The 17,870-nt window shown below is 33.9% G+C and overlaps 1 protein-coding gene across 3 annotated transcripts; it reads right to left on the reverse strand.

The window, feature by feature from the left end:
- Positions 1–4,465: 4,465 nt before the first annotated feature.
- LOC114418669 (probable serine/threonine-protein kinase SIS8) lies at positions 4,466–17,662 on the reverse strand. Of its 3 annotated transcripts, none has more exons than XM_028384129.1 (13): positions 16,420–17,661; positions 14,296–14,739; positions 13,657–13,760; positions 12,075–13,288; positions 11,901–11,941; positions 11,454–11,522; positions 9,084–9,184; positions 8,370–8,448; positions 8,162–8,260; positions 8,004–8,072; positions 7,076–7,125; positions 6,034–6,210; positions 4,466–5,080 (listed from the first exon to the last, which is right to left on the reverse strand). In XM_028384129.1, exons 1-13 carry the CDS (start codon positions 16,897–16,899, stop codon positions 4,927–4,929), a joined length of 3,081 nt encoding a protein of 1,026 aa, XP_028239930.1. In that variant the 5' UTR covers positions 16,900–17,661; the 3' UTR covers positions 4,466–4,926. The 3 variants fall into 3 exon arrangements, 2 of the variants coding, with proteins under 2 accessions (XP_028239930.1, XP_028239931.1); XM_028384130.1 differs by having other exon boundaries at positions 4,586–5,080; positions 14,296–14,758; positions 16,420–16,558; XR_003668077.1 differs by having other exon boundaries at positions 4,942–5,080; positions 6,034–6,158; positions 16,420–17,662.
- Positions 17,663–17,870: the final 208 nt, after the last annotated feature.

The raw sequence follows: 17,870 nt of genomic DNA on the forward strand, positions 1-17,870 counted from the left end.
GGATTATGAAGTGTCTCTGCTGCCTGAAAATTCATCCATGGCCCAAATAAAGCATCACAGGGAGAAAAAAACCAAGAAGGTGAAGGCAAAGATATTTGCTGGTGTTTCTCAAACGTTCTTCACCAAGATCATGACTTTCGATTCATTTAAAGAAAATTGAGATTATTTAAAGGAAGAGTATGAAGGGGATGATCACGTTCGTGGCATGCAAGTGCTTAACATGATGAGGGAATTTGAGGAGCAAAAGATGAAGGAATTCGAGACAATTAAAAGGGTACTTGGACAAATTGTTGGGCATCGCTAACATGGTTAGATTCCAGTTTTTAGAATTGTTGAAAAAATTCTGGTTAGAGTGCCTAGGAGATATGAAGCATTTATAATCACTTTGGATATTACAAAGGATCTGACCAAGATCTCTTTGACAGAGGTGATACATTCCTTGCAAGTCCGGGATAAGAGAAGATTGACGAGGGAAGAATCAACAGTTGAAGGAGCTTTACCAACCAAGCACCAGAATGCGACCAAATACAAGAAAAACAAGAACTTTGATGGAACACAATCAAGTTCAACATCAACCAATGCAAAAGGAAATTGAAAGAAATCTTATCTGCCATGCCAACACTGTGGAAAGAAAGGACATCATCCATTCAGATGTTGGAAAAGACCCGATTCTAAGTGCAATGAGTGCAATCAAATGAGACATGAAGCTGTTATTTGCTAAAACAAGAATCAACCACACAGTGAAGCTACAAAGGATATTGATCCTGAGGAAGAGTACTTATTTGTTGCTACATGTTTCTCTAGTATTGAATCAAGTCAAAATTGGCTTATTGAAAATGGTTGGTTGTACTAACCACATGACAAACAACAAGGATTTATTCATGGAATTGAGCAATATAAGCACATTGAAGGTTCAAGTTGAAGATAGCAAGTTCATCATTGTGAATGGAAAGGGAACTGTAGCAATCTTAACCAATAGAGGTACAAAACTCATTTCTGATGTGTTGTATATTCCTAAAATTTATCAGAATTTGTTGAGTTTTGGACAACTAGTTGAGAAAAGTTATGAAGTGTTGTTCGAAAACAAAATTTGTTTGATTAAAGATGCAAAAGAGAAGGATATTCTCAAAGTAAAAATGAGAGGAAAAAGCTTTGCTTTAAATCCATTGGAAGAGGAACAAATTGTTTTTTCAATAAAAGAGAATATCACTGAATTGTCTCACAAAAGGCAAAAAATTGAAGAAAAACAAGCAAATTCTAAAACAACAACCCTTAAGAGAGCTATTGCACAAGAGCATACGAACAAGAAGATACACTTGAGGGAGAAAGATGAAAGAATTGAACAGAATGAGAAGTGTATAAAGCCCTTGAATATGAACTTCAAAGTTGAAAATGCCCAGGCTCGATCACATGTGAAGGAAGCAATAGTTTTTCAGCACTGTAAATCAATAGGTCGAATTTATGAAGAAGATAGGAGTTTACGGCCTCCAAGGCAAGGAGGAGTGTTGTTGATTGAACGTGCCTTAAATGTTGTCAAGACAATTTTGATTTTTAATTTAAACATGTTATTTAAATATATTTAAATATGACGCTTATTCAATAAATAAAAAAGTGTCAACTGTTTTAAATAAAACTTACATTCTTCTTTATTATTTTTCCTTCTCTCTTATGTTTTTTCTTCAAATTAAAACCAACAGATTGCTTTTGAAATGTGATTCGGTTTCTTTTGGCCTTAAAGAGTTTTTATGCTCTCTCCTCATTAAAGGCATATTGGTGTATATCTTCTTTCCCATTGTTGAGAAATTGTATTTGATTTTTTTAGGCTCGTAATGCAATCCCACTAATTGATCTATAGATAAGTTTAAGTTGTATTTTATCATTTGTATGGTTTATGTACCTTAGTTCATGTGTCAATGTGTTGGTGGCTTACATGGTAGCATGGCACCAATGATGATGCTATGAACTCTAATATAACTAAAAAATTGTTCATGTAGGGAAATGTCCTGCTTATGTTTTCTTCTACCAGTCAAAGTGTAATGTAGGAAGCATTTTTTTTTAATTTTTGTTCTTAAAATAGATCTTAAGTTTCATAACAAGACTTTCTTGCATAATTGTAAATTTTGTTTCTAAAGAACTAAAGTTCAAATCCCATTTGAATGTTGTTGTGTCTCCCTCCTCGTTCACGTGCTAATGTAAGTTTTGGGATGTTGGTATTTTTTCTATTGGGCTCTGAGATATCTGGTAATTTTCATTTATATGTAGTCTTTAACCTTTTTTCTCTCTAAATGTTCAAGTATTTATTTGTTTTACTTTTGTTTTTCCAATTCAGTTTCTTGTTTACATCATCATGACTTTGATCATGTATACCTGAGGAGATTGGTCTCTCTAGACATTAACAAAAAGAGAGGATGATGCTATCTCACATAATAATAAGGTCTTGAAGGTTCCCAAAATAGTAATCATATAACATTGTAAAGATGAGAAAGTACATATCCTTTAATGATGGGCTCAAATTTTCAACTCAGTGATTTTTTTTTCCTTTAGTATCAAAATTTCGGTCCATATAAATAGATAATGTCCCATTGCAAAAATCCTTATTTTCTTATCACAAATAAAATATTTCCTCTCTTGATATCAACATTCACTTAAGAAGTTTTTGTTTTAAATGATGCACTTTAATGATGGTTGTATTCACCAACTTTTAATGTGGTATGGTCTTATCCTTTGTCTGTATGCAGTGACTCTGTTTGCTTTCATCACCAAAATTGCTAATGGCTCCCATATAAACAACAATTTGGTAACTGAAATGCTACTACCCCTTGTAGCAAGGAAAGAGTTGGACCTCCCCAAGCATTTCATAGTCGGAATAGGTTCATTGAGAGAGGATCTTGAAAGAAAAATGGCAGTTATTACTATGTGAATTATATGTGAAGTTTGGATCAATTACAGCTGTGAATATGTATCAAGTGTAAAATTGATGTATCAGCTTAGTGCTTATGTGCTTATATATATATAAAAAAAAAAGTACAATGCTTTTGTAACAAAAGGGAACATAGGTCCAAAGAGATACAAACATAAGGAATAGAAATAATAAAAAGGAAAGGAATATATGTCCAAAGGGAAAACACAAAACAAGGAATGCAAATAATACAGATTAAATATATTGTTTCTTAATGTTGCTCGTCATTAATTTAAACGGTAAAAAAAGTTAAAATGAACAACGACTATAATTAGAAAGAAGGATAATTTAATTTAACTTAGTAGTGAAAAATATTTTTAATTTTTTATATAACTAGTATTTACCACTTAAAAATAAGATATAATGATTCACATAATATTAACCAATTAAAGACGTAGTAATCATAGTAACACAAATATTAGACTAAAAATTACTCAATGATTTTTTGTTAAAGATAAACTATACTCATTCATGTAATAATTACTAAAAGACTCTTATCGACAAAAGTAAATAATACTCACTTTTTACTGAGAATACATGTTCTCTTATTGATTAAAATTTATTTTAAAATACAAAATCATAAATAAAGTTTATTAAATAAAAAAATAAGACTCAAATAATTTTATAATTTTTAATAAATTTCAATTCATAATAGAAAATATATTAAAAAGAGTGTTAGTAAATGTGTTGCTAATATTTATCACCAACAAAACTTAACATAGATACTAATAGACAATTGAATCCCTCAAATATGTTTTGATAGTTCAATTTCTTTTTATGTATATGAAAAAAGACTTTGCTAGAAAAATCAAAACTCGTTTAAATGCCACTAAGGTCTTGAAAGAAATAATGCACATCAATGAAAATTGAATAATAGTTGTTGACAACAAATATTGCACTGTTAACACTCGACGAGTGCTATTCATTATTCAAAGATGACAATAACTTCGTTTCTAAGTAGTTGTGATTATCCAAACATAAGTAATGCGCAATGCTAACAAGTACTAACAACTCAAAACGGAATGTTAATCATTTACGCCACTAAATGATTAAGGAATGAGTGATAGTCCCTAACAACCGCACTATACTATGAGGCCAAAGTTATGGTTTAGTTAACATACTGTTGTGTATCATTTCACCAAATACCAACCATGTTATGGAAGATTTGTTTCAAATGGCTCTAAAATAAAATAAGCTTTCTTATTGCAAGAAATGTTCACATGTTTGGAAATTTGTAAAAAAAAATTGGAATTTGCTGCCCCTAGATGATAGACACTGATTTCACATAAGAAAAAACTTAAAATACAACTTCCTAGATTTTTCAGTTTTATTCTTCAATCAGAACTAGAGTTCCACATCACTAATTTGTATAATATAAATTTGCATTAAATGTCTACATATGTTACCGAAGTAAAACTTTAATTCTGATTGAAAAACACGAAAAAAAAATTGCATCTAAATTTTGTAATTTCACATGTTAGGTAAGCAGTGTGTGAAGGAGAACCGTTGGAACAGTCCAACTAGGCACATAAAATTTAAGGCATATGCAGTTTTGCACAACTTACATGGTCACTATTTACAGGAACAAAGATTTTTCACTTGGTCCATCTTTCTTCAACTGTTAAGTTACAGCTGCAAAATTTCATAACTATTTATGGACATCAAAATTTAGAATTGATATTACAACAATTACAAAAGAATTGTGTACAAACAAATGGTACAACCTGACAATGAGTGCACTGCAGATTGCAAAAGGAAAACCAACAACAAAAGAGAAAACAAAGAAAGTAAAAGGAAAGGAACAAAGAGTGGAAAGAATCACAACTTGGACAATAATGTAAGTTAGGTGATGGTTTCAACCACTCACTTTTTTTTTTCATTCCAAAAATACTATACAACTTGGCAACTTGTTCTCCACCTTTCAGCAGCAAAACGAACAAAGATTTGGTTAGTTGTATAATTGTTTCCTATCTTGCTGAGTCTTCTGCAACACGCAATGACTGAACCTTCTCATGCTTCCCCGATGCACTTGGTCGAGGCACTTGAGAACCAATAACTGACTTCTGCAACGGCTTCAGAGCTGCCAATATTTCAGCAAATGTAGGTCTCAACTTTGGATCTCTATAATACAAAAGAGAAACATCCAGTCAGGAAAAATAGTGTTTTTTTTCAGGCAGATCCTTTGCAGGATCACTTGGTTGTGTTCTGTGACTATTTGTACAGAAACATTTGAATTATATCATGCCTACTACTTTTTATCAGTTAACCTTATACAATGATGCACCTCCCATTAAGTACATCTACAGTAAAAAAAAAAAAAAAGTGTGATGACTAATAATTTCTCAAAGTGTTTGGCACCAGCAGCATATTCAATCTGGTTCATTTAAATAATCTAGCATTTAGGTAGTTCATCAGTTGGTCTCTGAGCAAATCATACTTGTTGGATAGGACAAGGGAAATTGACAGACTTAGCATATAGAGAGTTCTAGTTTTAAGTAATGCAACATTTAAGAGTGACCATGATGCATTTAAGGAGGGAGTCAATTACGGAATTAACATAAATTGCTGCTTCAGTCATAGTACTCTATTATTGTTTTCAAATAATAAAACCCCATTGATGTACAACATTAATAGCTTACACTTCTACAGTCCTACCACAATTTGGAGTAATTGTTAGGTCACTAAGGATATACTGCTCACGATTGTCTTTCTTTTTCCTATTTTTCAGTAAAGGTCTATTTGTTAAAGTCAAGCAAAAATAATAAGGAATTGTGATTACAAGACAAAGCAACCATGATAATGCCTTATGCAAAAAAGCCAACTTTAATGATTCCTACACCAGCTGGTTGCAGTCACTTGTCAATAAAGTTATTAAGAACCATAATTAATTTCATAATACAATACCATAAACAAATTTTCCTACTAGGAGGATCAAACTATTTTATTTGAGACAGAGACCTTTCAGCAATCCAAAATATATTGCAAATGCTGACAAGAAAAAAATTTCACCAAAAATAAACATACTTACAAACATTTTAGAATGAAAGAATAAAATAATGAAAAAGTATACTTACGTTTGCCAGCATTTCCTGATAATATCTGCAATTGCCGGGTCCATATCATCTGGAATGTCAAGACGTCGATGCTGGAAGCCCACAGCACCAACAACTTGCATCGGATTCATCCCTCCCCACGGTTGCTGCAAAGTAGAGAGCTCCCATAATATGACCCCAAAGCTATAAACATCACACCTATGTATTGTATCACAACTAATTAGCATCATAAAACCAGCATGGGTTTAAAATGCGGCAAAGCCAATGTGAACAGAAGCATGAGACAGGAGATCAAGCCAAAGAACAATATTTCAAATGAAAACAAAATCCCAATTGATTTTATTTCCCTGAAACTGCAGATGATAATTTTTTCGAGTTGATTAAAGATGATTTTATTAGTGAGGAAAGGTAACTACAACTCTACAACAATTTTTTTGGGGAGGAGTGGGGGAAGCTAAGAAAATTTTAAGCCTAATAAGACAAATAAAACTTGGACACTCCTAAAAAACCTCCATGCAGAGTATGAAACAGACCATATATAAAGCCCTCCCTATTCCATAACATATGAAAGGACACACAAATTCCCTTGAAAATGCAGGCCTTCTGCTTTGACTAAGTAGACTGTATGTAACAAAAATCACATAATACCACAACATTTTAGCTTCATTTTTCTCAGGAAACCAATTAATCAAATCTGTGAAATGGAAACAGGGTGGAAAGAGACTCCTAAAGTCACCAAGAACTCCAACAAGCCTTTTTAATGAGAAATTATTCACATAATAAAATAACAAAAAATAATAGTTACTTGTTTCTAAGCAAGCCTACGCACAGCCACACTTAATAGGAGAAATATCAACATGAGATTTGTAGATGTGCAGCATGTCATTTTATGGCAATATTAAGTAAAGGAGGAGTTGAAAGAAGGGAAAGGTTGCAACCAGACCTCCTACCCCTCAACAACAACAACAACAACAACAACAATAATAATAATAACAATAATAGTAGTAATAAAGTAATAATACATAAATAAATGATGACAAAGCCAAGAGTAAAAAAAAAATACTTCTCATTTGAAGGTTCATTTCTCAGCACCTCAGGAGCCATCCACTCGGCCTGAAACATAATATAAAAAATGAATTAACTAAAATATTTAGCTGCAGTTAGTTGGAAGCTTTTATTCATAAGTCCAGAGTCAAATAAAATGACAATACAAGAATTGAATGTGTATGAATACAAACTATTAAATTGTGTTTTTATAGATATGGCTTCTGTCGATTAAATGCAATTATCCCTAATTTTTAATGATTTATGAACGCAAACTATTAAAATTATCTTCAGTTTTGCTTTTATATATGACTTTGCACAATTTTTTTTTTCATGAAATGGGGAAATCAACATTTTTTTCATAATCTGAATCTGCCTAAATAAAGAACAAAACTATGGTTAAGCATACAAGAGGTGGAAAAAGACACAACCACGTAAGCAGTTGCATGGCTAATGTCAGATGAAATATTAAGCAGCATTTAGCATCACTTGAATAAAGTGTATTATTACCTGCCGTATACAGTGATTGCAACTGTCAGTATCATGCAAATTTTATAGTTCTATTTTTTTCAGTTTTTTTCTTCTTCAAAGAATTGTAAATATGCACACTTTTCTCTAAAGATTATCCACACATACTTCCTTGAACCATTTTTGAAATTGATACTACAACATGTGCAGTTGTGCTCAAAATAATCCTTGGCCTGAAGATAGGCATCATGCCCCAAAGGCTCAATTTACTACACCAAGCATATACTAAATGATAGGGCAAAAAGTTCCAGGCCTTCCAAAACTGCTTTAAATAAAATAGCAAGCGTCTACATTTGAATGTTACACATATGCATGCATAGCATGACTTCAATTAAACATGTAACATTGTGAACAGCCATGCAAGTAAGAGGATCAAAGAATAAATAAGTTGCAATGGGCAGAGTTTTAAGATAGCTTACTGTTCCTGCAGTGGATCTGGAAGAAAGGAATGTGCTATGCTTCATACGCGATAAGCCAAAATCACATACCTATTCAACAGAAAGAAAAAACATCATCATGTGAGCACATATCATCCCCCTTGCTATCAATAAATTTTAATCATGAGATCAGATTGCACCTTCACAACCCAATTTTTGTCAACGAGAAGATTTGGGGACTTCAAATCACGATGCACTACCACAGGAGTGCAGTTGTGCAAATAGTTCATTCCTCGAGCCTGAAGATTCAAAGAAACAAGTTATATCAAATGGGCTTCCCTGGTTAGTTATAGCAATCACTTTATGAATACAATGTCAGTGTTGCATTAAAAGACAATAGAATCTTACAGTATCAAGGGCCATCTTCAAACGCCTTCGCTCATCTAATTGACTGTTTGGTCTGTGAAGTAATCTATACAAACTTCCTCTGCATAAGATGGTCTACATCTCAGTATTTGAAGAGTCAAAAAGGAAAAACAAAAACCCATACAAAAGATTAACTAATCGCATAAAATAAATACCATAGGGAAGTTGTAGGGGGTCCAAATTAATGATGTACATAGTACACAAAATATAACATTTTAGATTCTTACTTCCTCTGAATATGATTTTATTAATCATAAAAGCATCAGAAAACAATTTAGATTTAAATCAATTAGATGTAAAATGTAAATTGAATGATTGAAAATACATGCTTATAGTTATCTCCAACTTTGTCTGCACATGTCTAGAATATATATCTATTAGAACATGCATTCAGGAATTATCAAAAAATAAATAAATCACTAAATGCATTTGTTTAATGAAAAAAATTTCGCAGGTTCCTAGTTATTACTTTCCAATTAGTATTTGGGATACATGCAACATGGCCAACATCATTTAATAAACCAATTTGGAAAGTATATTTGGTAGATGTAGCATCATTATTTTGTCTTCTAGAGTAGTAAGAACCTTTTCATAAACTACCATGTCAATGGAAGGAAATATCAACTACCAAAAAAAATGCCAATCTGCAGCTTGTAATTCATATGAAGCACTGGGAAATGAAGAATTTCAAGTTACCTGGGAAGAAATTCAGTAACAATTGAAAGATTTGGAGGTCGAGTTACAGCTCCCATGAAGAGAACAACATTTGGATGCCTCAATCTTTTCATTATTCTGACCTATTGGATGTTAATATCATAAGTTTTCTGGTTTCTAATTTATATAATAGGTTGAATAATCAATCATCAAAATTTATTGGTATGCACAAGTATATGCAGCATTGACAGCAAGAATTACTACACAATTTCAATAAGAAACCATATAAATACGAATATTAGAGGGTAGGCCAACAAAACAAGTAAACAACTAATAAAAATACAACATTTTGCAGAAATAAAACCAGAATTACATCTGATAATATTTTTAAATGATCAATATTAGACATAAAATTAAACCAATCATGAGCCTTTCACCTAACAGCTTAAGCCTTAAACTGTTAGGATAGTTAATTCATGACATGTTATCAAAGCCTGTGAGTGGTCATGAGTTCAGTCCTTGTTGTCCACATCATTCTAATTGTAATTTCTAATAAACAGAAGAATTTCAGCACATCATTCTAATTTCTAATAAAGATATGCTAAACATAATAACTTAGCATATCTTTGAGACAAAAAACGTCTCGAAGTCATTTTTGGATTTTAGCATCTTCTGTTCAAAACGGAATCCTATTTAGAACCAAACTATAGAGGGATTATCTGATTTTCTTTTCCCTTTTATTTTTAAAGGGATTTAAGCTACTGATGTTGAATTTTAACTTAGTTTGTCCTCAAGAAAATGGATTTTAGAATATTAGAGTGAAAGAGATAATCTGTTTATTTTCTGTTAAATTTAATTAGGAATTTTATTTTTTTTCTTATATTTTTCTTTTTGTTTTTATTTTAGGAAATAAAGGGAAATTGGATCTTTAATGAATCAAGAAAATATAGCAAAAGCACAGCCCAAAACACACAAGAATAGTGCATTTGAAAGCATTGGGCCTGGGCATCTAGCCCACATATAAATAGGATTAGAGAAAGAGATATAGATATCTTGATCTTTTTCAATCGCTGTTGGGGGCAGTCTATCTCTCTAAAAGTTCAATGGGATGAAAAGGATGGAAACTCACATTTCTTCAAGTATGTATGGAGTTTTTCTTTATCACTTTCTTATTTTTGCTTTTGTTTCCCGTGTCAAGCTAAACCGCATTTTGTCAGCGTTAGGTGAATTTCAATGCAATCTATGGATCTCTAATTTGGGATATTAATAAAATTCAATTTCTTTATCATTAATGCTCTTAAGACTTGATCAATCTTAGGATGATTTGATCTATATGGTAAATGGAAATCTGTTTCATGAAAGCACTCATAAACCTAAATCTTGTAATCCTTTAGGGTAGGAATAGTCATTGGATGTTCGTTATCTTTAGGAAGTTCCACACAAAAAGCTTATTCCTTTTTAATTTCACCGAAAAATTAGGGCTCTTAATTACAAATCTGATAAACAAAGTAGAAACTAAATTGAATTAATACTCATTAGAAATTCTATACGAAATTGAATGAAACTTAATCCCAACATTTTTTTTTCGTTTGAATTAAATCCAATTTCTGTGTTACTCATTAATTTTTATTGCTACTCATTAATTTTAATTACTATTTCGATCAAACAATCCAATTCCAAATCTTTTTTTCCATGGTTCCTAACTTCCTATTAGAATTATCTTTTGAATTGTAAATCACCCTTCAATCTCCTAGTTCCTATTAGAATTATCTTTTGAATTGCAAATCACCCTTCAATCTCCTAGAACCATACTTGGACATAACCCGTTTTAATTATTAGTTGCAAGGACTGATACACTTGCCAATATCTCATAAAAAATGTATAGCCTAATAGGTTAAAAAAATGAAAGGCACTCTTCACTTCAGACAGGCCTTAAATAACAATGCATAGAATCCTATAACATATTTAAAGGCAAAGAAATCTCGTGAGAATATGTGCATTATCTCCAAACCAGATACACCAAAGTACATTATAAACAAGAGAACAAGTAAAAGAAACTTTAGCATGAAATCCTGAGTCTGAAATAGCCCATATATAGCACATATGAAGCATGCTCTAAACTAAATAGATTAACATAACCCCCCCCCCCCCCGGTACTCGTTATCTTTAATATATATATATATATTACTTTTGCAGTTCAAAAAAAAAAAAAAACATAACTCCCCCCCCCCCTTCCTAATTTTTTTAAACCAAATCTAAACAAAAAGATTGCAGCCATATTTTATGTGATTATGAAGATGAAGCACACAAATCACATCAATGGAGGCAACTGAAAAAATAAGCCACAAGAACACTGCAAAAATGAGTAAATTGCAAAAGAAATACAATGGGGGAAGTAGAGATGGCATGTACCTCAGTTTTAAATTCTTCAAGTGATTCACCAGATATATCTTGATCTAGAAACCTCTTTACAGCAATTTCCTACAAACCAAAGAGCATAAATGTGCGACAAATGTAAGAATCTATAATCTACAATACAACAGAAAATATATCATAACGATACTGACAAAAATAAAATGGGAGGAGCAAAGTAAGGTAGCGGTAAATATTGCAATAACATGGATGACTATTTTCTTCTGATCGAAACGAAACTAAAGCCCAAGAACTCTTGGCACACATTCAATTAATAAAGAGAATTACATTTTATAATTGGTAGCACATACACAGGTGCACTTGCAGCACTAATAAGTCTTGACACTGTATCTTTCATTTCAACAAAAAGATAATAATAAAGATGCATAACATACAGCTCAGTGAGAATAACACAATTAATTAGGTTCAAGAATATAAGAAACTCACAGTTCCATGCCATTCACCATGGTACACCTCCCCATACGACCCTGCATGTCAAACATGTGCCCCACCCAAATGCAAGTAAGTCATTCATAGTTCATAAGCAAAACCAGATAAATAGTAACTGCCATCTAAGAAAAGAATGTAAGCAAATCTTGTAGAGCAAAGTACAGTTAATACCAAGTCCAATACGCTCACCGAGCGTGATTTCCTCCCATGGAATGTCAACCTCAGCGACTTCATGATCATCTAATGCAGAATCAGATTTTGTGCTATCATTACTTACTACTGACCTATCAGATCTTCTGTCACCTTCTGAATTTGCTCCTAAAGCTATATGCTCCCCATCACCACTACCCTTCAGGTCATAACCAGCACTGTCTGTATCTCCATCACTTCGACTGCCCTGTTCGTACTGTCTACTGACAGCAGCAGTTACTACAGCTGCAGCAGTAGCAGTAGCAGCTGCTGCTACTGGAAGCTCTATGTTTGAGTCAATGCTAGATTTTGCCACTGCAACTACCATAGAAGATGCAACAACAGCAGCAGCAGCTGCGGCAGCGGCAGCAACTGGGACATTTTGCCCATATTTTACCTGAGTTGGTATATGCTGTCCAGTTGCTTCCCTCGTATGAAGAGGAAGGTTGATTCCTAAACCTTCTACAGGTTTTGAATGCTCCAGCTGACTGCTAGAACTTGCTTTGGGAAGAGCTCTAGGAGGCAAAATTTGAGCAGGACTAAGATTTCCATAAATCTCAGCTTCTTGCAGTCCACTTCCCTGTTTATGTTCATCTTTTTCTTCAGTTAGTAAGTTGGCCTCAGTTGAGGAACCTAATTCCTCATCATAAATTTCAGAAAATAGATTTGGAGGAGCAACTACACCACTTTCAAGTAAAACATCATGAAGTTTCTGGGCTAAGTGAGGGTTCTCCTTGGCAGCATCAATCATGTATAGAGAAACATCTTTGACTTTCATTCTACGTACTGCAGGAGAACTTATCCCTTCAGTCCAAGGAGATCTTGCATGTACATGTGGATGATTAGGTCTGCCAGGAGCTTCCTGCCCCGTGATCTTCTCAACATTGTAAGGACTTTTAAATTCATTTAAGGGTCTCATTGATCCTTCATTTCCTGTGGAGGGCCTGCTTACATCATATTCTTTCCCTGTATGGCAAAAATGTTTTGATCTGTTTCCTTTGTCCAACATCCCCAAATCTGAAGTTTCTTCATATGAACTTCCAACACCACTGCTGGATGATGCTACATGCGAGGAATCAAGGTCTCTTGATGAAGGACTGGCCACATACGAAGATTCATCATAGTCTATATGTGATCCAGTTGCATCAGAAGGAATAAGTGTTCCAGGATCTGCCATTAGGTCAACAATATACTCCCTGAAATTCAAATCAAGCACATCTTGTAGTCACCAAACCAGCCTTTGCAACTCTTTACATCAAAAAGATACAAAAAAGAGTGGGATAACGTTTAACTACTAGCACTTTTAAAAGACTATTTATCTGAAACTTCAACAAAAAGCTACAACAGCAAAGGCAAACCAATAACAAAGACACAGTAAAATACAGCTTCTATCCTTGGCCAATATGACACAAAAGAAGCATTGAGAAACACCATTTCATGTGTACTTTGCCCAATAGAAAATTGATGACAAATAACAAGTAAAACAATTAATATCTCAATGGAGAATTATCAAACAAATTCTGCCTACATGCCATCATAAAAAAAAAAAATCAATCAAAGTTACCTTCCATCATCAATCTTGACAAAGTTTATCGCCACATCATCAGAGCCTGTATATTGCAGCCCCTTCACCAACCGACATGGGATGCCCAAACTATCAGCTAGAACCTACATTTATTATAAAGCAACTATGTTTACTGTGCCAGGAATTCTTGGAAAATAAATCAGAGAATTGAAAATGCTGACAAACATAGTACATGTTTGGATTACCATTGCAAACCTTCCAAAAGTATGTTCAGACTAAAAGATATAAAGGATATCCTTCTCCAAAAGTACTTTCAGCACCCTCTAATGGAAAAGTAATAGTAATCCAAACATAGCTATAAAAATTCAATGTCATCTTACATACAATGGTGTGCTTGATTCGTGTACACAACCCCATCCAATGGAAAAAGGCTTTTGTTGATATATCTTAAAAGCACAGTAAAGTTTTGAAGTACTAGGAATTAAGAGAATACAACAAAAATATCAGAGATTGTAATAGTTCACCCGGAATTGATCTTTCTCTTGAATCTGGATATATTCTAACAATTTTTTTGGTGTAAACCTAACAACAATTTCTCATTAGAGCCTTCTATCAACTAATGCATGGAACCATTCTTAATTGAAAGTCAAAACACAAAAGAAAATGGTGGATAAATACCTTAAATAACAATGCACGATGCCGAGCCAATCCAATAGTTAGAGATCCAAGTGGCAAAACCATGCTACCAAGGGTTGCTTTCAGACTGTAACTAAGACTCCTCCATGCTCTTGTCATGCTTTCAGGATCTCCAACGGGTCCACCCATATAGTCAGCCACAAATATTGCAAGCTTGCGCACCAAATTGCTATCTATAACTACTTCAAAATCTGGACTTGATTTGTCAGTCAACTCCTGGGCCTTTTGCACAAGTTTCAACAAATTAGAATCAGCAGCCCTATTGACCAAGACAGCTTCCCATGTACCACTACCTGAGATTGGTGTTCCTTGCAGTTGCAGATCTACAAGGGAAGGCATTCTTGCAGGGGTTGACTCAGTTAAGCTCCCATACAGATCATAGAAACCATCTAAGGTCTTGTCATCATAACCAAGAGCATTGTAATTCTGTGAAGCACGGATAAATCTACGATATGAGATAAGTTAGAAAGGAATAAAAGTAGGACAAAGTAGGGTCAACTAACCAGCTGAGATGACATATAGGAATAATTTCATTTTATACCAAAACCATTTAATGCATGCATCATCTAAAGCAATCCAAATAATACATAGCAATCTAAGTCAATACTAAATCATAAACCCTCTATGTATAGAACCAAAAACTGCATTTGAAACCAAACATAGAAAAACAAAAGTAAAAAAGATCCAGGGTTATCTCAAAAAAGGAAAATTGGGAAAACCATGACTACAATAACCAAAGATCTCATAAAAAGGTTGCAATGACACTTTAATAATGATTCAAAAAACATACACCCTAAGGAAACCACCCCAACAAAGTATACCAGGCTAGCAACAATATATACTAACATTTTGTATGACCAAATGATAAAAGATTAGACACTAAACAAGAGAAATTTAAGAGGCATTTTGAACAAGATATGACCTATATACAAATTATGTATTAAGGGGGGGAGTTACAGCAAGAAATCCCCAATAGCAGACAAATCTCTTTATAGCAAGTCAGCAAGATAAAGCCTACATAAAAAAGTTTTTTGCCTAATCCAAATAACAATTAATATTATTTTTTTCTGAATAATGTTCCATGCACCTATTATCCCAAAAGCTTACATTATTTGGGGAAGACACAAAAGCTTTATTACAAATCTATCGCACCCCTCAGGCATGAACTCTTTGGGGTTGATTTATTGATAATGCATAAGCTCACCTACTTGGTGCTGAAATTCATCTTGTGGGGGAGGCAAATCAAACTCTAGGCTAGACAAAAATAAGCTTTGATACTATGTCATGAACCAATTATCCTGAAAGCTTAAGTTGTTAGGTGAATACCTGTAAATGGTTTATATTACATTTATAACAATATGCCTCATCATTTTATCAAAGTGGTTTCAGAATATGAAAAGAATTAAGTTTTCCCTTGATGTAAAACAACATTTGAGGACCAAAGACCTTAAACTTCAATTTAAAGAAAGAACCATATTTTGGTCTAAGTATTTCAACATAACCTTAACTCTGAAGTCCAAAGGCAAACTTCTCTTATCTTCATATCAATATTCCAATCAATTTATTATATTCTAAACCATCATATATATCCAGGATGAACGCCAGATTAGTCCAAAATGCAAATATGCAATGCATCTAGCCTTGACTGCATCACTTCTCAATATATACACAACTGATGCTGAATGATTTTGAAATTTCAACCCCAAAAAGGATAGCTCAGGATACCATTACTATATTTAACAATGTCCAAATTCTACCAACTATGATGATTTGCTATCCCTGTCATTCCACATGGGTAAGAAAGGTTAAAGGAAAACCCCACATGAATAAGGACACATGTGATATAAACACAATCCCATACCCTTCCCTCCATTTTTCTTTTCTCGCCATCTTCAGGCTAAAGATCTATTCTCTTACATAAAACTCCATGCTCCAAACAATGCCAATGAAGTACCAGTCTACACATCTGAAATTCTTTAAAAAAGTTATAGAAGTCTCGTATTCCTCTAAGAATAACCTGATTATCAAACTTATTGCATGACTTCCAATATCTTTTCTTCCAGCAAGCACCATGATAACAAGAAGAATGTGAATAAAGTGACTTACCCAATACCGGTAGGCCACAACTTCAGCTGGTGTGTAACCAGGGTCACAAGATCCCAAACTGATCTGCTTAACAGCTTCAATTTGCGCGGCCTCAGGATCCTCCTTTGCACTCAGCTCCAAAGCCAGTTGTATCTGATACTCTTCCTCCACTTCAGGATCCCTGGAAGCACTAGACCCTGAATCAAGCCTAGCTGAATCTGACACAGCATCAAAACCACCACTGCTCACTGCATCAGATGGCTCCATTCTCTCGCCCCTTGCCTGGGTCAGAGATGGAGGAGGACCAGCACTCTGCCTATTAGCAACTGAATGCAACCAACTGGAGAGCCCAGAACTTTGAGGGGACTTTGAGCCCAAAACCTTCTTGTTGGAAGATGAAGATGAACCAAGATTGGACTTGTTTCCCTTTGACGAACAAGACCCTTGTTCATTCTCTGATCGGTTAGACATGATATGAAGCTTCTTAAGAAGGTTCTTCATGTCTTTCCACTGAGTAACAGTATTGAATGCTAGAGAAGTGGAAACACCTCCATAATGATATTGGACCAAGCATGAAATCCAAATCCAAATCACTTTCTCATAGAAGAAGAAGGGTAGCTAAAAAAATATAAAAAAAAAAAAGCTTCTTTTTTTGTTTGGCAAAAAGGCTCTTAAAACCCAAATAAATACCAAAACAATCAAGTTTCAATAAAAACAATAACACCCTTTTCAAACTTTGCCCAATCAAGGCGATCCAGATGACTTGGATTGAAATGGAGCAGTTTCCTTTACCCCAGACAACAACAGATAGACTCTGTTGTGAGACAACACAGAAATACACCAACAGAAACAAACCATGTGCCAGCCTCAACTACACCAACTTCGGATGTTCTGTTCTGTTCTAGTACACCACTCCACACATCATCATCATCGTCATCTACTTTAGGAAGCAGGAAGAGGTAAAAACGAGAATCACTGAGCACCCCAGATTGAGAAAGAAGGATCTTTCTGAGCGGAGCACAAAAATAGAAGGAAGGAGCGTGGGAAGTGCTGAAAATTGCAAATAGAGGACGAGAGAGAAGCAACAAGTGGAGGGAGTAGGAGGGGGCCACAAACGATGACACTTGAGTAGAGGGGCAGAAGGATTTCAAGGTCCCAGAAAAAGGTGAACTTGGTGGGAAACACAACAACCAATGAAACACCCCACTTGGTTCTTTCTTTTTTCTCACCCTCTACGCTAGTCCTCCAAATTAAGATGGTGGTGTCATGAGTTTTAACTTTTAAGACAACTTGAGTTTGAGTTAGTGAATGTTTGGATTGAAGCCACAAGAGTTTAAAAGTACTTTTACGTTTAAAGTAACTATTTTTTTATTTTATGCATTTAAATATGTTATTTTGTATTGGTATAATATATGAAGATGATTTTTAATTGATTGATAATATAAAAAAATTTATACAATGTATATAAATAA

This window comes from Glycine soja, chromosome 7 (genome assembly GCF_004193775.1).
Source record: "Glycine soja cultivar W05 chromosome 7, ASM419377v2, whole genome shotgun sequence".
Classification (NCBI taxonomy): domain Eukaryota; kingdom Viridiplantae; phylum Streptophyta; class Magnoliopsida; order Fabales; family Fabaceae; genus Glycine; species Glycine soja.